An 18,279-nucleotide genomic window follows, 5' to 3' on the forward strand; every position below is an offset into this window, starting at 1 on the left:
AAGGACTTTCTGAATTTGCCATCTCTTCAGCACTGTCAGAGGTTTTATTTAATATTATGCATTTTTCATGCTTGTGAATACTTTACTTGTTAAATAAACTGGGTTTTTTTCACTTTTTTCGAGGGAAGTCTTTTCCTGAACTAGTAGGGGGAGGGGCTGCTTGAACTTGCTTTCTAGATGGACCCCTTTTGGAGGTTTCCTCCCAAAATTTGCCCTAAGCCAGCACAAACAGTCATCATGAAAATTTCACCAGTGGCATAATTTCCTGCTGGCAAATCTTGGGACAGAAGCTTGACCTTGTTCTCCATGAGACATTCTTGGGAAGAGAGACAGGAGAAGATTCCTGGAAAACTGAAACAGCTTTCCAGAAGGGAAATGAAAATGAAAGAAACAATCCAAGATCTTTTCCTCTATTTATTTCTATGCTCCCCTTTTCCATGTTGCACTACTTCTCCATCCCAGGAATTCCAGATGCACCGCACCTCTAAGATCGGTGACTTAGTGATTTTTAGACACTCAAAAATACCATGAGCCACACAGAGTTTTCCTTCCCCTGGTTTTACTGGAAGGCAACACTGGAGATGTAAGTGCAGTGCTGGGGTCAGGTAGGAATCCTACAGCAAGGGAAGGTGGCCCGACAGTGTTTGACCCTCAGCCAGGCCAATGCAGAGCAGCAAGCGAGGGGATTGCTGTGCCAGTGTGCAGGAGTCAGGGCTCTGCATCTGGGCTCACCGCTGCAAAGTTCCCGTGTTTGGACAGACTCAGGGGCTGTGCCCGGGGCGCGCGGGGCTCGAACGTGGGGCTCGTGGGGCGAGCGGGGAACGGACACGGGGACGAACGGCCCCGGTGCTTCAGTTGCAGCGGCGGCAGCGGCGGCAGCAGCAGCGGCGGCAGCAGCAGCGACAGCAGCAGAACAGATATTTTAGATCACTTTTTCTTTCTTTCTTTCTCTTTCTCTTTTTCCTTCTCTTTCTGTTTTTCCTGCTGTTTTTCTTTCTCTCCCGTTCCCGCGGTCGGGCACCCTTCTCCCGGGGTCCCTTGCCCGGCGTCCCTCTCCTCTCCCCGCCTCCCTCTCCCCTGCCGGGCCGGGCCATGCCCCCGGCCCGCCCCCGGCCCCGGGCGGGGCTGCCCCGTGCCCGGCCCCGGCCGTCCCGCCGCGCTCTCGCCTCCGCCCGGCTCTGGCCGTACTGGCGGTGGCGCTGCTGGGCGGGCATCAGTGCCTGGTGCGGGGGCGGCATCGCCGCCCTTCGGCTCCGCCTGGCCCGAGCCCGGCCCCGGACCCGACGCAGGGTCCAGTCCCGGCCCCGACCCCGGCCCCGGCCCCGGCCCCGGCCCCGGCCCCGGCCCCGGCTCCTCCCGGGGCCCGCGGAGGACACAGGCGGCGCGGCCGCTCCCGCCGCCTCCGCTGGGGCTTCCCCGGCCCGAGCTCCGCCGCTCGGCAGCGCGGCCGCCGGCCCCGAGCCTCCCGTGCCGCGTTCCAAAGAGCGAACGCCTGGGCATGGCCGGCCCGGGGCGGCTGAGGGGCGCTCGGGGGCCGTTGCTGGCCCCGGGCCGAGCTCTGACAACCGCGTCTCGCCCGCAGGGAAGGCGCACGAGGCCCTGCAGGAGCGGTACCGAGTGGGTTCGCTGCTGGGGCGCGGAGGATTCGGCAGCGTCTTCGCGGCCACGCGGCTCTCGGACGGCGCCCCGGTGAGCGGCGGGGCCGGCGGCGGGCGCAGGAGGAGGGGGCGGAGGAGGAGGAGGAGGAGGAGGAGGAGGAGGATATGGCTGGGCAGGGCGGGCGGCGAGCTGAGCCCGCTGCTGTCCTTGGCTTGCAGGTGGCCATCAAAAGGGTGCCACGGAACCGCGTCCGGCACTGGGGCGAGCTGGTGAGTGAGCGGGGCCAGCGGCAGCAGCCGGGGCTGCCGGGCGGGGATGAGCCGAGGCCCGGCACGGTGGAAGCCGCCAGGACGCCTCGAGGGAGAGCGGGCGTGGGTCCAGCGCAGGGCGCAGAGCATCCCGGGCTGGCTGAGGGCTCCCCGAGCCCCGGCACGGCATCGGCCCCACTGAGGGCATCGTGCTCCTCCCGCAGCCCGACGGCAGCAGGGCCCCTCTGGAGATCGTGCTGCAGGCCAAGGTGTCCACTGGCTTCCCTGGTGTGGTGCAGCTGCTGGAGTGGCTTGAGCTGCCCAACCACATCGTGATGGTGCTGGAGCGGCCAGAGCGGTGTCAGGACCTGCAGCGTTTCATTGGGGCACGGCGGTTCCTGCCCGAGGAGGTGGCGCGGGCGCTGTTCCGCCAGGTGCTGGAGGCCGTGCGGCACTGCACCAGCTGCGGGGTCCTGCACCGCGACATCAAGCCCGAGAACATCCTGCTCGACCTGCACACCGGGAAGGCCAAACTGATTGACTTTGGCTGTGGCACCTACCTGCAAGACACAGCCTACACCCACTTTGCAGGTGAGCCCACGTAAGGGTGTACTCCTGGTCCCGGGATCTCATGGCCCAACATCTCCCAGCCCAAGCTGGCTGTGGCAGCGGGGATTCTCCCTTTTGCTGCCAGTCAGGGGACTGAGTCTTCAGCTGAGTTGCTTTAGAGCGGGGCTGGGTGGGGAGCCATCTTCCAGCCCTGCTGGCAGCCTTTGCCAGCCACTCTGCCCAGGACTGGGGCTGAGCTGGGGCAGCCAGCCCTACCAAAACCCCCGTGGGTGGGGGTAGCAGAGATGGGGGCGGAACCTGTGCCCCAGCCAGTTTGGTGTGCAGGCGAGAGGAAGGGCTTGGACTGATCCACTCGCCCTGTTTGCCTTGGCTTCCTAATATTTTTGGGGCAATGCAGGCAGGGAGGATAAGGACATGTTTTCCCCAGCACGGAGAGGGTTTTTCCTTTACAGGTCAGGGTCAGGCTTAGCCAGGGCTTCCTCTGCCCTCTTCTGACACCAGTGGCTTCTTTTCCAAGCCTTAGTTTGTGCACAAGTCCCAGGTGCTGGTGAGAGGGCAGTGGTCACCCTGTGTGCCACTGATGCAGCCCCTGCAGGCCCAGGGATGCTGGGGCCAGGCTGTGGGAGCAGCAGCATCCCCCTGCTGAACTCCATCTGTATTCCATAGGAACACTGTCCTACAGCCCCCCGGAATGGAACGACTTTGGCTGGTACCATGGCGAGGCAGCAACGATCTGGTCCCTGGGCATCCTGCTGCACCAGATGGTCTGCGGGGAGCACCCGTTCAGGAGGGGCCGGAACCTCAGCTGGGGCCAGCTCCCGCTGCCACAAGGGCTCTCTCAAGGTGGATCCTCTTCTCTGGGCACGGGGGGAATCCCAGTGCTGGGAGCCAGCAGCGGGCTTGTGAGCATCCCGCTCTGGCAGCTGCTGAGGAGGTGGCACAGGTCCTGCTCTCCCCCAAAACAGGGAAGTGATGGGAAAGTTTAGGCCCAACCCTGAGCGCATCCAGAATGGCCTGGGCATGGGGATAGTGGGGCAAAGCAGACAGGAGCCTTCTCTGGCTGACCGGCAGTTTCTGCTTTCTCTCCCCAGAGTGCAAAGATCTGATCAGGTGGTGTTTATCCGTGAACTCCTTGGAGAGACCCACATTAGAAGACCTGGTCTGTGATCCTTGGGTGCAGGATATTCCTCTGCCATAGAAGAAGGGAGAGAGCCACAGGCACACTTTGATCCAGGGCCCTGGTAAGTTGCAGCTCCACACATGCCGTGGCAATGAGAAGCAAAGGAACCCAGACCTTTTTGTGCTGCCTGTGTCACTGCACCAGGGCCATGGGATGGGCACACGCAGCCCTTGTGCTGGAGCTGAGCTGCTCTGCCCAGCACTGGTGGCCGCCATCCAAGCTGGTTTTGCTTGTGCTGGTTCCCTGACAGCTGGGGCCCTGGGCAGAGCCCTGAGAGCCTGGTCTCCCCCCAGGGAAGGAGCAGGAGCCCCTGGAGAAGCTGTACCGGGTGGGGATGCTGCTGCTGCTGCTGCTGCTGCTGCTGCTGCTGCTGCTGCTGCTGCTGCTGCTGGAGACAGCCAGGATGACATCAAGGATGAGAAGCTCTTCCTCAGCCTGGCCACTGGAGGCTGAAGGTGATGGACTTTGATTCTGGCACCTTCTTCAAAGCCAGACTCCACAGGGAATTTGCAGATGAGTCCCCAGCTGGGGAAATTCTGCCAGATTTGGGCATGGCCCAGCCTGGCTGGGAACCAAAGGTTCCCCCTTTGCTGGGGCAGATGCAACTCATCCTTCAGTCGCTGCCCAGCTGCTTTTTGGCAGGGCTGGGAGGATGGGCTGGGGTGGGTACGAAATGGGAGTGGGCTCCTGGCCCTGCCAACAGCCCCCAGCAGCCACCGTGCCCCGGGCTGGGGCTGGGGCTGGGGCTGGGGCAGCCAGCCCAACACAAACAAAGCCCCATGGTGGGAGCAGAGGTGGGACTCCAGAACCTGTGCAGGGGCTGCTTTGCTGTGCAGGCAAGGAAGGGCTTGGGCTGCTCCACTGCCCTCGTTTGCTTTGGGATCACCGTGATTTTGGGGGGCAGTGCAGGGGGGAAGAGAGAAAGTGTGGGCTTCCCTCAGCCATGGCTGGGTTTTTCCCTACCATGTAGAAGTTGGGCCTCCCTCAAGGCCCTGACAGAGATAAGAGTTTTTCCCGTTTTTCTTGTTTTCCCTTTTTGTATCTAATCTCTTTTCAAGAATGTGTTGTTTGTTTTTCCAGAGGAAGCGTTCTAGGTGGTCCAGTGTGGATGGGGAAGTGCTTGGGAGCAGCTGTGGCGTGGATGGGCCGTGCCCTTGGAGAAGGCTGAGGCCATGGTTTGGGAGCAGCTTTTCTTGCAGCCGTGGCTGGCGTGAGGTGGGTCCCTGTGTGCTTGGCAGGGTGGGATCAGAGCTTTTGGGAGATGGCAGCGAGCACAGGAGCATCCTGCTCTGGGCAGCTGCTGAGGGCTGGATGTGCCGTGGCTGGCTGCAGGCTGGGCACATGTCCTGCCCTCCTGCTCTGCTGCCAAAGGCAGCAGGGATGGGCAGCTCTGGGCACAGCTCTGGGCACAGCCAGCATGGCCTGGGCCCCGCAGGCCTTGGCACAAGGGCACAGGAGCCCTCAGCTGACGGGCGGTTTCTGCTTTCTCTCCTTGCAGCCGGGCTCTGCGGCTGCTGAGGCTGCTCTGGGCTCTGCCAGGGCTCTGCTGGGCTCAGCCCTGGGCCCGGCTGGGCTGGCTCTGCCCTCACATTGCTCTGACAGCTCTGCATCAGACGAGCCCGTTGCCAGCACAGCGCCTGAGCTTTCTGCTTTGGCAGCTGAGTGAGACTCTGCTGCAGGCCCAGAGATTGCAGCTGGGGACACACATCCAATTGGCAAGGACCCAAACTCTCCACAGTCCCAGCTGAACCCCTGGATCTGCACAGGCTGTTTTGTCTGTCCCATTCTTCCTTCTTGATTGGCTGGAATTGTGCAGTTGCACTTTCTTCCTCCTCTAGCAGTGCCACGAGTGGGCCAAAGCTGGCGAGTGGGCCGTGCTCCTGAGGCAGTGCAGTCTGGAGCTGGTGGATGGAGAATTGCCCTTCTGCCCTGCCAAACCAGAGCAAAAAGCTGCAAGTGGGACTTTTTGTCTTTAAGAAACCCCTGACATTTTCAACGGGAATGTGCAGCTCATTCACAGGCTGAGAAGGAAGGGCATCTTCTAAAGGATTTGGGGTTTGACAGAGTTTCCATTCCCAGTCCTGCTTGGAGCTGGCAGGGCACAAAGCAATTTCCCATTGCTTCACCCACAATTTAACAATATTGGAAACAACCTCAAAAACTTATAAAAAGGGGTGCTGAAGTCAGCAAGATGGATCCATGCCATCAGCACATTTACAATGTAAATAACTGAGTTCTCTTTTTCAAAAGATCATTTACCTCCTAATGCAAAAAATGTAACTTTGCATTTATGTTTTGTTTTTTTCACTAACATTATGTTCAGTTTTTTCTCTAACACTTGGATTTTATTCTTATCTTTTACAATTTACCTATTTTTTTCCCTTTTTCTTTTTTTTTCCATTAAATAGAAAACATGTCCTATCAAAAGAATGTCCTCTGCTCCTGGTTCCCGTGTGGAGCAGCTCCCTTCCTGCTGGCTGAGCTGCTCAGGCAGAACCTGGCAGCTCCTGGCCCTGCAGGGCTGAGGCTTTTCCCAATTGCTGGGCACAAACAGATGGAGCAGCACTGCTGAACACGGGCACACAGAGGGACCAGGAGCAGCTGCCTTTGCCCACCTGAGGCTCCAAGGCCCAACCTCTGAGCAGCCAGGGCTGGAAGAGACTGGCAGCATCTGATCCCTGACTCTGGGCCAGGGCTGCACAAATGACCCCACAGCAGCAGCAGCAGCAGCAGCAGCAGATGGAGCTGACTTTCAGCACAGCCCCTGCCCCTGTTCCCTCCCGTGTGCAGCGGTGTCACAGCAGCCTGAGGCACCTGGGAGCCCCCAGTGCCAGCAGGGACTTGAGATGGCAGCCCTGGGCTCCTGGAGGCTGTGCAAGGAACGGAGCTGGGCACTCCCTGTCCATGGGGAGCTTGCAGATGGAAAAGGCTGCTGTGCCCAGGCAGCTCCAAGGGCACAGAAAGGAGGCTCTGGAGCACTGGATCTGTGCCAGTGCCACAGTCCTGGGCAGCAGCCAGCCAGCCCTGGGGGAACAGAGGGCACAGCACGAGGGACAGAAGCAGGCAAGGGCAGAGACTGGAGAGAGCCAGAGCCAGGAGCAGGAACAGCTGCTCCATTGCACTCTTGGAGAAAGCTCTTGGCTGGTTCCAAGCGCTGAAAGGCATGAAGGGCAGAGAGGAGCCACAGCAAACAATGCTCCTGTTTGCACAGCCTCCCCTCTCCGTGTCCCAGAAGGAATTGCATGGACTGTGCTCTTCTCTCCGAGTCGTCTCGTTCAGCATGAGCAGCTCAGCACCAGGAGCTGAAGGAGCTGAAGCCTCAGGCCACAGGAGCTGGGCAAGAGGAGACTTTCTGAGCAAATGAATGCTACTAACATGGACCCAGCTGAATGCAGTGGATAGAATCATGGAATGACAGAATCCTTTCTGTTGGAAAAGCCCTCTGAGCTCCCCCAGTGCAGCCGCTCAGCCAGCAGTGCCAAGCCCAGCACTAAAGCACGTCCCTGAAGTGCCAAGGCCTGGACACCAGCCCTGAGTGAGGCCTGAACAGCAGGCCCTGAGCCCAAGGTGGCCTCTGGATGAACCTTCCAACCAAAGGTTATCTTTGTATCTGCTCCCTGATGAAATGTGCATGGTCATTAGCACTGTGATAGATGTAGCCACTCATTAGTGAAACATGTATTGACCTTTGTGTATTTAGAAGCCAGACCAGGCCATGAAATCTGACATCTGGCCTTGTTTGGGGCTGAATGGTCAAAGTCACCTCCCTTGGTTCCTCCTGGGGCCCTGGCCAGGCTTTGGGAGGGAGCCAAGAGGAGGATGAAACCAGATGTTGCCACACTAGCAGTGCTGTCAGTTTGTCCATTCAGCACTGTCAGAGCTGGGCCCTCTCCCAGCGGGGTTGGAGCCTCACCTGTGGCTGGAGGCACCTGCAGGAATTGCCAGTGCCCAGGAGTGGCTCTGCAGCCCTTGGCTGTGACAGCTTCCCCAGCTGCTGTGTGGGTCTGGGGGATGGGAAAGGCTGAGGGTAACTGGGGCTGGATCTTTCTCAATCACTGCAGGCAATCTTTGGTGGGGATGGTTGGGTACATTGCTGAGCTGCTCCTTTTGAGATTCTTTGCTGCTTTGAGCTGCAGGAAATAACACTGATTCCTTCAGTTGGAGTCTGTGTCTTTGGTGCTGACCCTGCCCACTGGCAAAACAAAACTGGCCCAGTCTGGCCAGATCCCAACAAAATGTCACTTGTTCAGTGTCAATGTGAGGAATCAGTGCCATCAGAAATTCCCAGATGGGAAGCCCTTCCCTGGAGTTCCCTGGCTCTGGAGTGGGCTGAGGTGGGAGCCCCGTGGGAGCAGTGGGGCAGTCGGGTAAAAGAGGCTGCACCCCTGGATGGCTTCAAATGCATCCAAAAATTACATAAGGGAAAAGGAAAAGAACTTGTAGGTTTGGGCAGACAAAGATAAAATTGTTAAGAGTACATTGGAAACAGCACCTTCAGAAGGAACATTTATTGTTGGAATGCTCCCACATGGAGCAAGAGAAGAGGATTTTAATCTTGAGCTCAGCTGCATTGGTGCAAATGGAATATCAATATAAAAAATAACTATATATGTATTTATAGTACAATAAGATCTTCATATATATATTTTGATATGTATGTCTAGGTCTGTCTATATCAATATGTTTATCTACATGTAAAATTATAATAATATGAAGTAGTGCTGACAATGCTAATTTGGTAGCTTTGGCTGCTCAGGGATGTAACACTAAATACCCTACAGAACAGGATTGGCCAGGAACCTAATTTCAGTGGTCAACTTTGTGAGATTGTATACAATGAAAAAAGGAGGAAGGGAGGAAATTGGCTGTTTTTACAGGGTTTGCTGATACTGTGATGCAGAGTGCTTTGTCTGTTCCTGTGAAAAATTCAGTGATTAAGCCTGCAGGGCTTATGCATAGTCTGTACCAGACTATGCATAAGCTGCAGGATTGGTTGCATGGGTGAAGGGGTTGTTTAAAAAGCAGTTGAAAAAATGAGGAGATGGGAACCTTTGCCCATGGAGAACCCATCTCCCAGATGTGCCCCATGCCCTTAACAATGGCCCACGGGGGAAATGGAAACTCCCTGGCTGTGCACGGCTGCACCCAATTTGCAAATCCAACCATGGGCAGTGAGACTTGGGCTGCCTGGGAAATTGTTCTGGCTGTGATGGCCCCTGGCAGGGCCAGCCCAGAGGCTGCAGGGCTGGGCCTTCATGCACTGGAATTAGTTTGGATAAATTCAAAGCAAATGAGAGCTATCAATACTGAAACAGGAATTCAGATTCCTCCAGGGCACTTTGCTTTGGTAACTGCTCACTTGGAGCTTGGCCTTGCAAAGTGGTCATGTCATGGGAAGAGGAACTGATGCAGAATATCAAGGAGAAATTAAAGGAATTGTGTTAAACAATAGTGACCAGGATTGGATTAGTCAACCCCATGACAGGGTAGCACAATTATCAATATTGCAATGTTAAGAAAGATTGTGAAAAAATGAGATCCACCTGCAATCACCACCGTTTGTGGAGATAAAGGGTTTGGATCCAGCAGCCCTAATAATGGAGCCCGAGTGTGGGTCCAGAGGCCAAATGGCCCTCCCGAGGCAGCTGAAGGAGCAGCTCCTGGCAAAGACAACTCTGAGTCCTGAAACCTGGGCAGGAACAATGGGAATGTGTCCCTGCAGCCAAGTGTTCTGTGTGAGAACAAGTAGATGTGACAGGATATTGTTTTACACATGCTGCCAGACCAAATCTCCCTGTTTGCCCCAAGGGCCCCTTTGGGAAATGCTCTGATCCACGGGGCTCCATGGGAAGGCTGCTGTGACAACACTGAGGGACTTGCACAGGAATTGCATCCAGGAGCCCGGGTGCCCCTCAGGGACTGGGACCCGGCCCCTTCCAGCCCGAGGGGAAAGGGCCCCCCCAGGCCTTGTTAGCCACAGACAGCATGGTAAAGCTGAACAGCAAAGGGCCTGGGGCATTATTCTGGAATTAACATGGTGCCAGCTCCATGGACAACAGGATTGTTGTTCCTAACTCAAATGAGATTGAGAAAAATGGATGAAGAATGTTGTCACTAAAGTACTACTGGTGTCTGTAAGTTGTACCTTGATAGTCAGCCAGAATCTTTGTCTGCCACAAACACCTCTAGAGTTTGACCAAGGGGTTAGTCATCAAAATGTAATGATTAGTTCTGATGGATTGCTGAGCTTCTTTTGTAATTCTTTGCTAATGATGATGTGCTTTGCTGAGCTTATCCTTTTGTAATTCTTTGCAGCTGTGCATGATATAAATGACACAATTCCTTAAGTTGGTGTCTGTGTCTTTGGTAGTGACCCTGCCCACTGGTGAAACAGGGCCCCCTCTTGCCTGAGTGTTACCTGTGAAGGCAGAAACCCTCCCTCCAAAATTCCCCCCTTCCTCCTTGTTCCCCCCTTCATACCCTGAGCATGATGTGCTCTGGTCTGGGCTGTGCCCGGGGTCAGTTGGGGTCACCTGTCCTGGCTGTGTCCCCTGCCCAGCTCCCCCGCAGCCCCAGCCCCTCCCCAGCATGGCTGGACGAGGGGCAGGACAGGCCTTGGCTTGCTGCAGCTCAGCAAGAACAAAACCATCTCTGCGTGCTCAGCGCTGTGCTCAGCACCCGGCCCAGCAGTGTCTCAGTGCCAGGGGCTGTGCCCTCAGTGCCTGCCAGGGGTTTCCATGGCAACTGCCAGGCCAGGTGACCCAGGTGTCCCCCCCAGTGCCGGTTGCCATGGAAACAGTGCCCAGCGCTGCCCCTTTCTGTCTGGCTGACCTGGCCTTTGGCCCTGGCAGTGCCCTTGGCTGCTGGTTCCTGGTGCCCGAGCGGCCAGCGCGGCACAGGGCAGGTGGCCATGGCACAGCCCCCAGCAAGGGATCCCCTCTGGCTCTGGGCACTGACACCAGCCCTGAGTAAGGGGCCCAGGGCAGCTTTCCATGGCCACCAACCATCACAACGGCTCCGGGCATTGGTTGCCATGGCACCAAACCAAGGAACGGGTCCCTGTGTCCATTGCCATGGCACCTGGTGGCACCAACGAGTGTCACTGCAATTGTACCTGGAACAGCCCTGGCACCGCTTTGTCCTCAGGGTTGCCATGGCAGCCCAGGGCAGCAACAGCTCTGCAGGCAAGGGGCCATGGAACCTGGCTGCAGAAATGGCTCCTTGGGCTGGTTTCCAAGGAAACCTGAACTGATGGGGGTTGCCATGGCACCCAAAGCCAGCAGTGGGGTCCCTTCAGTGACCATGGCAACAGTCCCTTGCAATGGCCCAGTGCAGGTTGGGATGATGATCCACCCTCACAGCTGGCCCAGGCAGGTCTGGAGTGCTCTTGGCAGCTTGGGCTTGGCACACACTTGAGGAGGATTTCTGTTTGCAATGGGGAAACTCAGGAGTTTTAGATTGCTTCAAAAAATTAAAAAGTCAAAATCCCTCTTCAGCGGAGCGAAGCCAGTTCACCAAGCAATGCAGGTCCCAGGTGAGTGAGGAGAGACAGGATGGGGTAGGGGAATGTGGAGCAAGGTCATCCACACTGATCAGACCTCAAGGCACAGCTTCTCTGACCAAGCCAGATTTCCTCAAGAGTGTCCCTGGGTCAGTATCAGTCACTGAATGCTGCAATCCCCTCTTCTATACTAAGAAAAGTAATAAAGGACACTATAAAATATGATATATATTTCCTAGAAGCTCTTTGAAATATTTTTCCATACCAGCAGCAGGAAAGTTCCTAACGAACTGCCCCAGATCAGAGGGAAATCAAGGCAGAGCCATGGTTTGTCAGGAATATCTTGGTCCTAATGAGCCCTGTGGTGCATTTGAAGCTGAGCCCTGGAACCTCGGGGCCTGAGAGGAGATTGCACAAACTTTCCTGGAGTCAAAGTCAGAGGAAAAACCCCCAAGTGTCTCAAAGCATGAATGGGTCCCATTGAGGTCAACACAGGCTCCTCATGGACTCCTTGGAGGAGAGAATTGGAGGCCAGGATGGCAAAAAAACCTCTCAAAGACTCAGAGTGAAAAGGAACATCCAGAGTACCTTAAAAACCTTGAGTAGCTCAAAGTATTAATGAGCCCCACTGAGTGTCAGTACAAAGATCTCCAGGGACTCGTTAAAGCAGATAATTGGGGCCATGATTACACAAACCTCTCACAGAGTCTGGATCAAAAGGGAAACACCAAGTACCTTCAAATAACTCAAGTACCCTGAAGCATTAATGAGCCCCATAGAGTGTTGTTACTGACAAAGCCTCTCCAGGGACTAATTACAGCAGATAATTGGAGGCCATGATTGCACAAACCTCTCAGAGCCTCCAAGGCAAAAGCCAAAGCCAAAGTCCTTTGAAAAACCTGCAGTCCCTGCAGGGAGCATGAAAGAGCCCCCAGGGCCATTGCTGAGCAAGGCTCCCCAGGGACTCCTTGCAGCAGATCCTTGAGGCCACTGGGATGTGGGCTAGGGGGGGATGCTGAGGGCAGCACAAGGGGCTGACAGTGCCCAGCCTGGCTGGGGCTGTGCCAGGAGGCCCCAGGGCCTCAGGACAAGGTGTCTCCTCCCAGCCCTTGCTGGCACAGACCCTGCTGTGGCCCAGGGCACCAAGACTTGGCTTCTCTTTGTCCCCACCTGTCATCACTGCCTGCAGTTCTCTGCTCTGCCTGGGGCCTGGGGACACTTGCTCAGTTGTGTCCCTCTCTGGGACCCATTAAAAGTCCAAGAAAGTTTGGAGGTGGATTCTCACTTGGAGTTCTGGAGAGGTTTCTTCAGCTCCCTCTCAGGGACTGATGTTCAGGGCCTGAGCACAAAGCCTCAGAGGCTGATTAAAGTCCTTGTGCTGTGTCTGTGCTGCTGAGCTGGGCTGGGCTCCTGGCCCAGAGGCAGCTCCTGCTCACCAAGAAGAGCTTCAAAAGCATATTTCTGTTGATGAGCAGCTCTTGTGCCAGCCCAGCAGGGCTGGGGCACTGCCTGCAGCCAGCCCGGGCACAGCCCAGAGGCACAGAGAGCTTCAATCAGTCAGGGCTGGGAAGGGGCTGAGAAGTGCCTGGGGCACAATCACTGCCAGCCCTTGGCACAGGAACCTCTGGCTGCAGGACAGTGCAGCTGCAGCTCCTGGAGCCATCTCCTGCAGCTGGAACATGCCAATGCCTGCAGAGCCTGTGAGTACAACTCTGGGTATTTCTGGTGCAGGGGAGGTGAAAGGTTCATGGAGCTCTGACATGCTGAGGGGTTCTGATCAGTCATAGAATATTTCCAAGACAAGGATTTTGATAAAAATGAGAAAATTTCCAACGACTTTCTATTCAGTTTCCAACTGTATGGGAAGAAGGGAAGGGGAGGGGGGCAGCAAAAATATCAAAAGGATGATAATGAATTATTAATCATTAATTTTGACATGTGCCTGAGATATCCAAACTGTTACTTTTAGTGATCAATAGGTTCACAGGAGATCCCTAATGTGCTTTCAGCCACTCTGCCCATGGACAGCAGCAGCATCACCTTTGCTGGAGCCATCAGGCTCAGTCTGAGCTGTCCTTTCTCCAAGCTGCAAACAGAACCTGCCCCCAGCCAGTGCCCTGCAAACAGGCAGGGTTCTGTAGGGCCAAGGAGAGTGCACAGAGATTTGGGGTCTGTGAGTGCTGGCAGGGAGAGATCAGGCACAGGGAAACACCTGCAGCAGGGAAATCTGCAGGAAGCAGAGAGAAGATCAGGCAATGAGAGAAAACAAAGCCCAGCAATGCTGTGGCAGGGAGAGTTTAGAGATGCCCACAGGAGCCCCTGCAGTGCAGCCCCTCCCTCTGAACAAGCCCCCTCCCTCCTGTGCCCCAGCCAAGCCTCTGCCCTCAGGGCCGGGGCTCCAAGGCGTGCAGCCCCTCCTGTGCAGGCAGAGCTGCAGCAGAGCCGTGGGGCAGCTCTGCAGCCCCGGGCCCAGTTCCCTCTGCAGAGCACAGGGCTGGGAGCAGCTGCCCGACCCTGGGGGCTCTGGCAGGGGCACAGCTGGCTCAGGGTGACGCTGTCCCCAGTGCCTGGCTCTGGGCAATGCTGTCAGTGCAGCCAGGGAAGGAGCTGCATCTCCCTCAATCCAATGCCATCAGAAGGACACTTGGAAGTCTCCCTGAGATTTCAGTCCAAGCTGGGAGCTTCAATCCAGGGTGTAAACCTGTCCTAGAGCAGCTCTGAGTTATGAGATGGATGGGGAGAGGCAGAGGTGTTGTGACACTGAAAATGTTGCTGGGTTGGTGAAATGAGCAACGTGAGTCCTTGGCTACAAAAGTGGAGCTGGGCTGTGGTGGATCCATCTGCTCTCAGCAGTGTCTGGTGACATTTTAGGGAAAACATGGGGAGGTGATCACCCTCCAACTGGCAAAGGTTAAAGCCCAGCAAAATTCTGAACAGGTCAGAATGACAGACAATGTCCACTAGCTCTCCACTTATCACTTTGCCTCTCAGTATGTGTTCTCTATTCCCTAAGGGCAGTAGAAATGCTGAGGGTTTCTGATACTCAAGTACACCAGCAGAGGTATGGGGAAGCTTTAAAGAAAACACCAGACTTCTTAAAAACAGAAGTGTATCTGTGTGCACTCCAGGGTAGTTGTATGGGAAATGGCTTTGATTTTGGTTACAGGTATCTCCTCTAACCCTTCACTGTCCTTTCTCCATGAACAGGTGCCCATGTGGAGCCCCAGCAAATGTCCAACAGCAGCTCCATCAGGCACTTCCTCCTGCTGGCATTGGCAGACACGCGGCAGCTGCAGCTCCTGCACTTCTGCCTCTTGCTGGGCATCTCCCTGGCTGCCCTCCTGGGCAACGGCCTCATCATCAGCGCCGTAGCCTGCGGCCACCACCTGCACACGCCCATGTTCTTCTTCCTGCTCAACCTGGCCCTCACTGACCTGGGCTCCATCTGTACCACTGTCCCCAAAGCCATGCACAATTCCCTCTGGGACACCAGCAATATCTCCTACACCGGATGTGCTGCTCAGCTCTTTTCTTTTGTTTTCTGCGCAACTACAGAGTTTTGCCTCCTGACCACCATGTGCTACGACCGCTACGTGTCCATCTGCAAACCCCTGCACTACGGGACCCTCCTGGGCAGCAGAGCTTGTGCCCACATGGCAGCAGCTGCCTGGGCCAGTGCCTTTCTCAATGCTCTCATGCACACGGCCAATACATTTTCCCTGCCCCTGTGCCATGGCAATGCCCTGGGCCAGTTCTTCTGTGAAATCCCACAAATCCTCAAGCTCTCCTGCTCAAAATCCTATCTCAGGGAACTTGGGCTACTTGCTGTTGGTGTCTGTTTAGGACTTGGTTGCTTTGTATTTATTGTTTTCTCCTATGTGCAGATCTTCAGGGTCGTGCTGAGGATTCCCTCTGAGGAGGGACGGCACAAAGCCTTTTCCACCTGCCTCCCTCACCTGGCTGTGGTCTCTCTGTTCATCAGCACCGGTACATTTTACTACCTGAAGCCTCCCTCCATGTCCTCCCCATCCCTGGATCTGGCCCTGTCAGTTCTGTACTCGGTGGTGGCTCCAGTCCTGAACCCCCTCATCTACAGCCTGAGGAACCAGGAGCTCAAGGCTGCAGTGTGGAGACTGATGACAGGATGCTTTAAGGGACATTAAACTGCTAGCCAATTTCTGCAAATCACTTGTAATAAAAGTTTTCTTTGATGTTTCTTGTTGGTTTGGTTATAGGGTATTTTTTCCTTTGTTTTAGTTATTCATATTGTCCAGAAAAAAAAGCAACTGTTTGTACCATTTTTCATTTGATTTCTCTCCACCTTCCCTGTGGCCACAGACATTGTCAATGAGGGGCTGCGCTCTTGGTGGCTTTAAAGGAACTAAAGGATCTCCCAGCAGAGTTTTCTGCAGAGATGCCCTTTTGTTGCCTTCTCTGGAGCTGCAGCAGCAATGTCTGTGTGCAGAGCTGGGGCAGATCAGTGCTGGCCCAGCAGCTGTGCCCAGCAGCAGCAGCAGCAGCAGCACTTGGTGTTGCCAGTGCTGCTGCCGTGGCCCTGCCCCGCTGCCCTGGTGGCCCTGGTGTTGCTGCAGGGCCTGAGTGCTCTCGGGGCCGGGCACAGCCCTGGGGGTGGCAGTGCCGGGGCTGCAGCAGGGACAGGCCATGGGCACTGCTGGGGCAGCGCTGACGCCTCAGGCCAGGCCCTGGGGGCTCCAGGCTCCTTGCCCAGGCTCTCTCAAGAACACGGCCAGGCCAATGCTCAGCACAGAAACCCCCGTCAGCAGCCCCAGGCTGGCCGTGGGCAGGCTGGGGGCAAACAGCATGGCTGGGGCTCTGCAAGGGCCCTGGGGCAGACGGGAAGGAGCAGCAGAGCAGGGGCTGATCCATGCCCAGTGCGCTGCACAGCCCAGGGCAGCGTCCCAGAGCGTCCTCATGCAGCTGCCAACAACATCCCCCCTCTGCAGCCCTGGCCTCTCCCCCAGCTCACACAGGTGCCCCATCCTTGCAGGCACAGACACGGCAGCACTGCCTCAGCAGCCCCTGTTTGCATTGCACACAGCAGGGGCAGCACCCCCATGCTGTTGCTGTGGGGACATGAACCTGAGGGAGCACAAATGCCTTCAGCCCCTGGGGCCAGCAAGGCCTGCGGGACACCAGGGAAACCACTCAGCTTTGTCCTGGCCTCTGCACTCAGCCAGAAAGTTTGTTCCCATCAGCTGGGAGTTTCCTGTGCCACTGCAGACGCTGTTGCTCAGAGCCAGGGCTGCCTGGCAGCCACCCCCAAACTGCCCTGAGCATTTCCTTGGCTGCACCTTTGCATTCTTTACTCCTCCTAATACAAATTTCTTTCTATTGCCCACTCCAGGGAGCCCAGAACTGGACACAGCACTCGAGGTGCTTCCCAACCAGTCCCCAGCGCAGGGGAAGAATCCCTGCCCTGCTCCTGCTGGCCACACCATTCCTGATCCAGGCCAGGAGCCATTGGCCTTGTTGGCCACCTGGGCACACTGCTGCCTCATGTCCAGCCTGCTGTCCATCAGTCCCTGCAGGTCCCTTTCTGCCTGGCTGCTCTCCAGCCACTCTGTCCCCAGCCTGTAGTGCTGCAGGGGTTGTTGTGGCCAAAGTGCAGGACCCGGCACTGGGACTGGTTAAACTTCACCTTGTTGGATTTGGGCCCTGGATCCAGCCAGTCCAGGGCCCTGTGCAGAGCCCTCCGACCCTCCAGCAGATCCACACTCACACCCAGCTTGGTTTCATCTGCAAATTTGCTGATGCTCAACTCAATCCCCTCATGCAGATCATCAGTGCAGATATTGAAATCCACGCTGGCTGGCTCTGATCCCTGGGCCATCCTGTGGGTGCCCTGTGATGGCACTCAAGGTGATCTGTTCCATAACCTTGCCGGGCACCCAGGTCAGGCTGACAGGCCTGGAGTTCCCCAGATCCTCCTTCCAGCCCTTCCTGGGGATGGGCTCACACTGGCACCTCCAGTGCTCTGGGCCCTCCCTGCTGAGCCAGGACTGATGGTAAATGATGGAGAGCAGCTTGGGGAGCTCATCCACAGCTCCCTCATCCCCCTGGGATGGATCCCATCAGATCCCATACACCTGTGAGCATCTGAGTGGCTCAGCATGTCCCCAGCTGCTTCCTCCTGGATTCCAGGGGGCTGTTCTGCTCCCTGTGCCCATCTACCAGCTCAGGAGAACACTTGTCCTGAGGACAACCTGTCCTAATATTGAAAATTGAGACAAACAAGGTGTTAAGTAGCTCAGCTTTTTCCTTATCTTTAGTTACTCTATTCCCCACTGCACTCGAAAAAAGAGTAGAGGTTCTCCTTGTGCCACGTTTTGCTATTAATTTATTTATAGACATATTTTCTATTATTTTTCACAGAAGTGGCCAGGTTATGCTCTAATTGAGCAGTCACATCTCAACTTTTCTTTCTGCATAACCTAACGTCACTTCCTATGTTGCCTGGTCTTCTGTCAAAAGTCCATGCATCCTTTTCTTTCCCAAGTTCCCACAAAAGCACCATGTGGAGCCAGGCCAGTCCTTTTCCTCCCTAGCTCATCTTTTGCCACACTGGGACAGGCTGCTCCTTCCCCCTTAAATTACTTTCTTGAAATGTGTGTCCTTCCTGGACCCCTTTGTTTTTAAGGGTTGTTTCCCTTAAAATAAATCAGGACCTGATTTGATACTCCCCAAATCAGCATCCTCAATTGGCCAAAGTCTGCCCTTCCTAATTCCAGTGTAGAAGTTTTGTTGCTGCCCCTCCTTCTTTCACAGAACATGGAAAACTTGATTATTTCATGGTCACTGTGCCCCAGGCAGCCTCTGAGCCCCACATCTGCCCCCAGCCCTTCTCGGTCTGTGAACAGCAGCAGACAGAGCTTTCCTTGGCAGTGGGAATGTTACCAGAAATTCAGTAAAACAGAAAACTCCTTAACCCCAGTGTAGCATTAAGAAGCAGCATTCTTTATTCAGCTGGATGCACAGGGGAGAGCTCCTCCCAAAGCCTTGCAGGCTGAGTACAGGAAAGTTTCTGTTTATTTTCTGTATTTTGCACACATATTCATTGATTGTCCCGGACTAAACATACATATGATAATAATTTCCCCAAAATCATAAGCATATTTCCCCTTCCCTTTACCCATGTGTTCTTCTGTCCTGGGGGGCTCTCT

At 55.6% G+C, this 18,279-nt stretch overlaps 1 protein-coding gene across 1 annotated transcript; it reads left to right on the top strand.

The window, feature by feature from the left end:
- The first annotated feature begins 14,328 nt into the window (after nt 1-14,328).
- On the top strand, nt 14,329-15,261 carry LOC143692670 (olfactory receptor 14A16-like). Its single transcript, XM_077172918.1, has one exon. The coding sequence runs from the start codon at nt 14,329-14,331 to the stop codon at nt 15,259-15,261; it is 933 nt and encodes a 310-aa protein (XP_077029033.1).
- Nucleotides 15,262-18,279: the final 3,018 nt, after the last annotated feature.

The sequence above is a fragment of the Agelaius phoeniceus genome (assembly GCF_051311805.1).
Source record: "Agelaius phoeniceus isolate bAgePho1 chromosome W unlocalized genomic scaffold, bAgePho1.hap1 SUPER_W_unloc_2, whole genome shotgun sequence".
Classification (NCBI taxonomy): Eukaryota; Metazoa; Chordata; class Aves; order Passeriformes; family Icteridae; genus Agelaius; species Agelaius phoeniceus.

What these genes read in the sequence shown, in the direction of transcription:
- LOC143692670 (XM_077172918.1), top strand. Translation starts at nt 14,329, where the DNA reads ATGTCCAACAGCAGCTCCATCAGGCACTTCCTCCTGCTGGCATTGGCA.